At 38.7% G+C, this 9,562-nt stretch overlaps 1 protein-coding gene across 1 annotated transcript; it reads left to right on the forward strand.

The window, feature by feature from the left end:
- Nucleotides 1-234: 234 nt before the first annotated feature.
- Nucleotides 235-9,247, forward strand: LOC141108916 (interferon lambda-3-like). Its single transcript, XM_073600882.1, has 5 exons — nt 235-294; nt 5,174-5,251; nt 6,772-6,915; nt 7,519-7,599; nt 9,161-9,247. The coding sequence occupies exons 1-5, from the start codon at nt 235-237 to the stop codon at nt 9,245-9,247; spliced, it is 450 nt and encodes a 149-aa protein (XP_073456983.1).
- The last annotated feature ends 315 nt before the right edge of the window (nt 9,248-9,562 follow it).

The following is a 9,562-nucleotide window of genomic DNA, read 5'->3' on the forward strand; positions in this document are numbered from 1 at the left end:
ATAACAGACATACAGCGTGTTGCAGAATGAAGGAGTAGGCTGTCTGACAGCTAAAGAATGTCCAATTTACGTGACGTCACATGCTTACCTGTCAAGACAAGGAAACTAAAAGCTGTAAGAAGTTCCTGGTGGTTCCTGCCAGCTATGTTCATATTTCGAACGATAGACAAGTAACCTCGACATCACGAAAACCATAACTTTCTCCAAGTCTGAGTAAAATATAAAAGAGGGACCATGGAGAGATCTCCAATCACACCTGGACCAAGTCTAGAAAGAGACAGAGAAAAGGAGCAGGTAAGTGGTCCTCTGCAAGAGATGTAGATGATGTATTCCTGTTTGTATTTGAGTTTTGCTATATATACAGTATTTTCTTTTTTTATTATTATTATTATTAGCTATAGTAGTAGTATTGTTGTTGTGATTATTATTATCATTAATATTATTATTATTAAATCCTAATTTTATTATTAAAATAAGCCAGTATTAAAATAGCAGTATTAAAAAATTTTTGGATAAAATTTTTTGGATAAAATATACCTTTTCAGCCTTTTACTCCTTTCTTATTTCTCAGTGCTGCTGATCTCCTGCAGCCTCTTTACATACACTTCATGTCTACATGCACTCCAGCAATGGCTGCATGGTATTCATTAGGGTAGGTTTTTACAGTGGTGGCTACAATGTACCAGGTTTGGATACTGTGTGAAAAGGCTACTTTTGGTCTCTATCGGAAGCCTGTACAAAAGGGTGACAACGCAGAAGCAGAATTAGGACCCAGGGACAGAGTGTTGTCACTCTTATCAAAGGAAGTACCTGAACAACCTTAATGGCAGGATCAGCAAGGTTTTTTTTTTTCTTTTTGCATTTGTTTTACAGCAAAACAGGATGCATAAAAAAAAAGAAAAATCCAAATAATAAAGAAAAATAAGGAAATAGCAAATCCTAAGTGGCTGAATCAGCAGATATTATTTTATTGAAAACTGCAGATTTTCAAATGAAAATGGCTAAATTATATTAGCTTGTTGAAGCTAATATGAGGTTTTAGTGATTGGATTTCCATACACTTTATCATTGCAAGCGTATCCAATCAGGCATCTAACACAGGGAGGAGAAGGTGCAGAAAACCCCTAAAACAGATATCTCCAATGTTGATGGTAGGATTGTACAATCTGTTTTTTTTTTTGTTTGTTTGTTTTATTTTTTTTTGGGGGGGGGGGGGGTTGTGCAGGGGATAACCTTGCAATCTTCTGAACACAATCCTTTTTAATTATGAAGCATAATCATATAATCAGAACTAAACAGTTTATTTAAAGTGATTGTAAATGATCAGCTTGTAAATCAACCCATTCAGTTTAATATAGGAATAAAAAGATATAAAAAATACATTATAAATACCTTATTTCTCTTTTTTATAAGTGATCACATTCCATCTGTTCTTAGCGGCAAAAGAGCTGGGGGGAGGAGAAGCAGCAGGACACTGAGCTTCCTAGTGAATGGCTGTGCAAGAGGGGTGTGTCTTGACAAGTCTGATCATTGGAGGAGAGCAGGCTGAGTTCTCAGCATAGCTAGAGACCTGACCAGACTGTGTTCTCCTGCTTAGTGTGGTCAGTTTTTAATAGCAAAATAGGGGGGGCTGGCAGTAATGCCAGGGATTTCACACAAAGGAAGCAATACAAAGTGAACTGGATAGTTTCTCATATAAGTACATGGTACAGCAGGCACATATCAGGAAAATGAAATGTTGGGGTAACAAAAGCTTTAGATTTTACTATCATGTCAGTATTAAAAATAAGTATGAAAGGGTCTTGGAAAGTACAGGATAATTTTTATTGGCTTAACTGGGTTCTATGAATATTAACTAGCCAATATGGAAATGAATCTTATTTTATATTATACTCAAATCTCCCAACTAAGTTTGCAGATTGTTTGTCCCTCAAGTACTACATTAAGCTATTTACAGTATATTTGCTGTAGTGACTTAGTTGGTAAAATTGTATCCTGTTGCCTTTTGCCTTGTTTCTTAAACTTTACTTGACATAAGAAAAATATATAAATCTTCTCACTTGTCATGTCCAGAGATACATAGACAGCCGGGTTTCTACCCCGGCTACAGTCTAGGTTAAAATGTCAAACTGACAGAAAGCAAGTTTTACAAGTTCCACTCCTTGAAGGACTCCCTAAAGGCAAAAAAAAAACTGTTGTTTATCTATTAGAATGTGGTAAAAATAGATATTTGTTCTTATATAAATTGTATCTAAAAAATTGTCACAGTTTTCACAATCATCAAACTAGATTTTGCTCAGATGCACTGAAAGAGTAATAATCTCAGAATAAACAAGATGCATAAAACCGGATATAAGAGCTGCTCACCATTCAAAAGTATCATTGCCAGGGGTACCGGGCCATTACATTGTTATTAAAACATGGTGCTTACAGTAAAAAGATCTAAAAAAAAGGATTTAGAAGAGAAATTGATAGAGTAAAAGTAATAGGTAGCAGGCATGAACACAGGGAGTCAAGTGTTAAGATAGGACCTGATGTCTTTATCAAAGGGTGCTCTTCTAAACCTCAGTCTTGGCCATTTTTCATGGATGATCTCCTAAAACATCCTGCATGGTAACTCAGAAACAAGCTGTACAATCTGCACATCAACAATTACAAGAAACATCCTTTCCATTATTATGGAACACTTCATCAGCCTAATGGTGACACACAGCCTGAAATGTTCTGGAGTACAGGACTAGGAGAGCAAGTTGTTCCATAACATCCCAAAGAATAGGACATTCTATCAAGAGAACCTGTTATATAAAGAATCCTAACATTTACATGTAGCACTTACTAGTGTTATTTGACCATTGATAAATTTTGTTGTATATATACAATGATAATAAATTCTATCTATCTATCTATCTATCTATCTATCTATCTATCTATCTATCTATCTATCTATCTATCTATCTATCTATCTATCTATCTATCATACACAACCCCTTTTTTGTGTTTGTTGAGAGGCATTAAAATAGACCTTAAGAACCCTTTCAGATGAGAAGCAGTGCCTACCGCCCTCTGAAAAGCAGTTTGCTGTGGATCATTTCTTAGAGGGCGGTATAGCTGCAGCTGCCAGTTAATACTAACATCACCTAAATGTCACTTAGTTTTTTAATCCCAAGGGGCACATCATACAGAATCTATATATAGTTAAATGGAAAATTGAGGTACAACGTATTATTTAAAATTATAGTTTTATTAATTCACATCTATAAAATCTTGTAGGAGCGTCATCATTACATACTGTATAAAAAATGTTATAACACCACAATACAAAATCATAAAAAACATTTTGACTATACAGTATATCATATCCAAAAGTGATGATCCTAAGGCTTGACGCAATTCCTGGATCTAGTCCACTTCATCAGGAGCCATTGATATATTTATGCAGCAAACAATCTAAATAGAATAATTTACGTTATTATCACAATTCAATATGGTGTAATAACTAACATCCCATTTAATATTTAAAGAAAAACCCAGAGTGTGCCATAGTTTCAATTAAAGTAGAAGGTGTTTATGGGATTGGTCATTTGGGGGTGTCTGCATGTTGGGGATCTCCACTCGTAGCCTCCTTATGAGTCCCCTCCCCCTTATTGGCACTACACTATAAAAATACAAACGTTTTGGGACGCCTGCCTTTACATGTACATGAACTTTAATGGCATCCCAGTCTTAGCCCGTAGGGTACAATATTGAGCTGGCCCACCCTCTGCAGCTATAACAGCTTCAACTCTTCTGGGAAGGCCGTCCACAAGGTTTGAGTGGAGTGGAGACTGCATGCCAGGCATTCTCGTCCAACATCAGTGCCTGACCTCACAAATGCGCTTCTGGAAGAATGGTCAAACGTTCCCATAGACACCCCCTAAACCTTGTGGACAGCCTTCCCAGAAGAGTTGAAGCTGTTATAGCTGCAAAGGGTGGGCCAGCTCAATATTGAACCCTACGGACTAAGAGTGGGATGTCATTAAAGTTCATGTTCCTGAAGAAGTGGTCTATGTCCAGGAACCAAATCTGCTAGTGCATCTAACATTACCCTCTCCCTAGATCAGTGATGATGAACCTTGGCACCCCAGATGTTTTGGAACTACATTTCCCATGATCCTTGTGCACTCTGCAGTGTAGATGAGCATCATGGGAAATGTAGTTCCAAAACATCTGGGGTGCCAAGGTTCGCCATCACTGCCCTAGATTGACAGTGTTGCTGTTCAGGTGTCTCCATTGATCCTCCGCCCACAGTGGAGACACCCTAAGATGTTAAGTGTGTTACTAGCAGGGTCACCAGGTACAAAAAAAAGAATACTAGTGCAGTCACCACAATTAAGGATTAGTAGACTGCAATATATATATATTAGATTTAGATATGCTTTGAGCCTTTTGTATAATGGGATTATGCATGCATCAAACATTGTGCTTTTGATGCCAAAAATGTTTGCCCAACTATGGATTACATGTATGTCTGTGTGTTCACTAATGCAGGTGGTTGAAAACAAAAACAAAATTCAAGATGGAACCCAACACTACCAATATGGTTATCAGAATGCTGGTCTTGATCATTCTAATCGCACTGGCAAGTGGCCGTCCGCACAGGAAGCTGTGTCCGGTGTCCCGCTACTTATCTGATCTGTCTTCTGCTGATATGACAGTTCTCAAGAAGCTACAACATCACCATGTAAGTATGACAGCTAGCTGGGGGAGAGGGAATTCAAAGGGTGAATCTCAGTAGGTGATTAAATCAGCTGCTGAAAGTGATGTGGGTTTAATACCACTTTAAAAATAGCCAACACATTGGAATTTGATTTTTATATTTTGAGTTTCTTGCTTCAAATTATTTTTCTGGGTCTAATTGGAGTCACCATCTGAGAGCCACCTGCTCCCTGCAAACAGCACCATCCCTCTACCCTACAGTACTCCATACAACTGCACCTCTTCTGGGGGGTTAGCATCTATTCAATCCAGTTTTGTTTTTTTTTTAATGAGTTTTCCTTTCCAATATTTTTATATATTTTTATAATAATTTCCAATGTCACCTACATTATGTACAGTATAATATTATGTGCAATACAATTACAGTTCACTACTGTAAAGATCAGCAGAAAAAATTGAAATGTCATGTCTTCTACAGGAAAATGTCATGTCCAATAATGCAATGGGTTGCTATGGAAGAATGCTGAGACACAAGCCTTCTGCATGTGACCTGACGGTGAGAACTTGCTATTTTTAGTATCATTTATATTCTTTCTAGTTTATTTAAAGCGGATCTAATCCCAATCACTTAAATGTTACTGAAGCTTTAACATTAATGTCATTTCAGTTGTTGCCTTTAGTCCTTTTAAATGAATCTTGTTATCTGGACTGCCAGTCTTTTTGTTTCTATGCCTTATTTTCCGTTAAAACATAATTGGTGATCCTGCTAGCAAAACTGTTGCAGATGCAGGGATGACAACGCTCTCCCTGTGCTGTGGAAAGCACTACAATGTTGTCACCCTTGCTCCGCTTTAGGGCTACAGTGGGGCGTGATGATGCAGGCAGCGGGTGGAGTTAAGTGCATTGACACTGCTGATTGACCAGCTACCAGCCAGTCAGTCGGCAGCTGACCATGCCTAGTCCTACCCACTGACTTAGTTACTGACAGCAAGTCAATAGGGACCTCCCTAGAGCTCATAGGAGATGTCATTTCTGCAGAAGTTTGAACAGTCAAAAGAAAAGATGTGCTAGACCTAATGAGACCAGTCTAATTTCCCTCCAGAATCTGGCATCGGATTTACAACCACATATAACTTACAGTATACTATTTCTAATAACTTTCTTTAAAGCTTAATCTGCTTATATTTTGGCATCCCTGTTTCCTCCATTGATCAGCATGCTAATGAAATTATTAAATAGAATATGTTTTCATTGCATCCATTATATGATCACCGGGTCTTCTCTATGCAATGGCAGGCAGATCATATTCGGTGGGAGGAGCTGGAAGGGTGCTGTACATTGGTTCCTGAAAACCAAAGACTGTGGTAATACCCACCTGTGATGCTGAACCTTCATGAGTAAACTGAAATTCAGTGAATAAAAGCGGAGGGCCAGGGACAGTCAGGCTGGGGAGGAAAGAGCTAGATAATGCTGGATGTCCTCCAGCCAGGAAATGAGGCTCTATCCGACTCTCTGCACCTTCGTTTTCAGTGTGCAGTGAATTAAAAGTAAGCAACTTCAGTACAGGAGGAGAGCCTAGCTGCAAGGTTAAAGGTGAGGCTGGTTGGAGTTCAGCTTTAACACAGCTGTTTTAGAGAGCAGATTGGGGGGTTCTAACAAAGCCTTTCTCAACCTTTTCAACACAGAGGAATCCTTGAAAAAAATGTTCTGGTCTCAAGGAACCCCTGCTAAAGATGACTATATCTACAACTCATGATACATCAGTGTGATGGTCAGTGGGAAGAAGGCTCCTTACACTTGTGGTCACTGGGAAGAATTCCACCTTACAGACAGCTAAAAAGATCAACGGTGTCAGTGGGAACTTATCTGAGAAGCAAAAATCTCTCATTGCTCAACAAACCCAGAGCAAACTCTGGAGGAACCTTTGGGTTCAATGGAACCCTGGTAGAGAAACCCTAAGATATACGTTAACCTGTGATATCATTATAGCACTTTGCCTGTTATGACAAGGTCAACCCATTACATACGTACAAATGGTCCTTGACATAAAATTTTATTTTTTTTATGATTTTACAGCCAAGTGACAGTCTGATTCTGACCCTGGAGCAAGTTTCATTGGCCGTTGATGTACTAAGTGAAATGTCCACCTATGCTATCTCTGACCCTGTAACTCAAGCTCTTATGATTTTCCTTAAAATGAAGGATGATCTGACAACTTGTGTAAGTTCATGTCATTCTCTTATCTTGATATATGTAATCTTATAAGTGGGATTCAGATAACTTACAAATTATATGTAAAATACTAACAAAAAACTTACAAAGCCATCCACAACTGGACCCCCAGCTACATCACTAACCTAGGCTCAAAATACTAACCTAAGCGTTCTCTTTGTTCCTCCCAAAACCTCCTGCTCTCTAACTCCCTCATCACCTTCTCCCATGCTTGCCTCCAGGACTTTTCCTGAGCCTCTCCCATCCTTTGGAACTCCCTACCCAAATCTGTCTGACTATCTCCTACTCTGTCCACTTTTAGAGGATCCCTTAAAACCTTTTCTTCAGAAAGCCTATTCTACCTCTGCCTAACAACTGTACTTTTCTCCATCAGCTAATCTCCCACAGCTATTACCTCTTGTATCACTTGCCCCTCCCTTTTAGATTGTAAGCTCTAACAAGCAGAGCCCTCTTATTCTTCCTGTATTAAATCGTATTGTAACTGTACTGTCTGCCCTCATGATGTAAAGCGTTGTTCCAACTGTTGGTGCTATATAAATCCTGTATAATAATAATCATTTACCATTATTATCTCTTATCTGTTCCTTACAGAGAGAGTCCGTGGAATATAATGAGCCTGCCTCTCCACAGCTTAAGCCCTGGCTGCACCATCTCCAGCATTTTCAGGAATCGGTAAGTGTATATATATATATGCAGCTACTTTAAATCTTGGGAAGTTGTTAGAGAATAACTAAAGGCAAAACTTTTTTTTTTTTTTTAGTTTTGGATAGAGTGGAGATGGATTAGAACACCTGTCAGGTTTTTATTGCTGTCTGTGCCCCCATTAGGAATAGTCACCCTCTCTAATTGTCCTTTTTAGCATCATCGCTGAAAGAAAATCCCAAATTTTGGGTTGTCAACAGAACAGTAATAGAGGGGAAATCTTCCACTGGGGACACTAGTTTGGTGAAATTTCCTCTCACTTCCTGTATTGGCTACGGGACAGGAAGTGAAGGGAAATCACCCCAATTGGACACAGAGGGCAAAAAAACACATTAACAAGTGTTATAACTCCCCCTTACGCTATCCAAACTGAAAAAACATTGCCTTTAGTTCTACTATAAAGTGACACTAAACTTTGGTTAAAAAAACCTCAATGCAAGCATGTAGAGAAAATAAATTCCCCCCAGCAGAGACATGGCAAAAAGATGTTACTTGCAAAAAAAATTCCATTCAGATATGTATTCTTAACTCAAGAACTCCCTTACATTGCTCTCAGCCTCCACCAAATCTTCAAATTCCTTTTTTATTGCTGTTGTGATCGGACTTCCTGGTAGAGGGTGGCTACTTTCGTTCTCCATGGTTTCACTGTATGTAGGAACGTAGCCACCTCTCTTGCTTGCTCCCGAGATGGAGTAGGGACTATGGACTATGGGATGTGTAGTGTGAATAGAGCAGTGCACATGACCGCGACTAACATGCACTGCTTGTTCTAAACAAATGGATGTGAGGAAGCAAGAAGGTGGGAGGTTCAGGAGCTCTCAAAGGACGTTACCTTTACAGAGCCCTTACATAGTGGATATGTGTGGATTATTTTTGCAGAATAAGGATATTGTTTAGGGTTACTTTAAAGGCAAAGCTTTGACACTTCTCAGTAGTGTCAGAGTTTGCTTGGTCCCTCTCTCCAATTTAAATTACTGGCTCATGTTGTGCCTGACTAGACAATAGTAGGCAAGCAAATTTTGCCACTGTTAGTAACTGCCAAAAATGTGCCTGTCCAAATGGATTCGGATGGTATGTCCTGAGTAAAAAACAGACAATCCTGCCTAAAATCAAACACTACAATTTGGCAACCACTGCTTTAGTCAGCCAGAAAACCCTCTTCTGATGGGCTCGGGTATTATGGTCACAACTTATATAAGGACAGAACCTAGGAGATAATCGCACTAGGCAAGTGAAGGAAAAGTTCCTACTGCATTATTGGAATAGAGTTTTTTTTCCTTTTGTTCAGACCTAGTCATATCTCATATACTAGCAGTGTGTAGAAATAGAAATCCAGATTTATGCACATGTGCGTAGCAGCTAGAGGCATAGGCACAAAGACTTTTTTTCCCCAGAAACAGATGCAGAAAATGTTTAATTATAACAGGATTAAGGTCTGGGATCAGTGATCTTAGATACATACAAAGCTAAGAATTATTTCTTGAATGGTGCGCAAAGGAATTAATTTCAAATATTTGTTTTTCCAATACAGGCATCTTCTGATTGCGTCCAAGATGCTGTAATGCTGAATCTCATTCCACTGAGAGAAGATGTGAAATGTTGGGCTCTCAGCCAATAATAACATACAAAGAATGAACTGAACCTGTTACAGACATATGACGAAACATTTTTACTTCAATTGATCCTAGTCACTAAGATGTGTCAATTCTTTTTGCCGTAAATGAAATGTTTGTCCACTGAAGAAGGGCATGTCTTGTAGTCACCAACCACTGATCATCATCTATTCAATCTGACATTTAGTGGCCAGCAATGGACCTTCATACTCATCCAACCAGTGAAGATGTTTCTTAATCAGAGATTAACAAGTCTACCCATCCAGCCAATTAAGAGAATTCTCTGTTACTAGCCTTTAAGCATATGCTTCTTATCAAAC

Source organism: Aquarana catesbeiana, linkage group LG09 (genome assembly GCF_042186555.1).
Source record: "Aquarana catesbeiana isolate 2022-GZ linkage group LG09, ASM4218655v1, whole genome shotgun sequence".
In the NCBI taxonomy this organism is placed as follows: domain Eukaryota; kingdom Metazoa; phylum Chordata; class Amphibia; order Anura; family Ranidae; genus Aquarana; species Aquarana catesbeiana.

Bases quoted from the DNA above. Each gene is read 5' to 3' on its own strand.
- LOC141108916 (XM_073600882.1), top strand. From the start codon at position 235: ATGGAGAGATCTCCAATCACACCTGGACCAAGTCTAGAAAGAGACAGA. The intron at 295-5,173 runs GTAAGTGGTCCT...TGTCTTCTACAG, and splicing joins GAGACAGAGAAAAGGAGCAG to GAAAATGTCATGTCCAATAA. The intron at 6,916-7,518 runs GTAAGTTCATGT...TGTTCCTTACAG, and splicing joins AGGATGATCTGACAACTTGT to AGAGAGTCCGTGGAATATAA.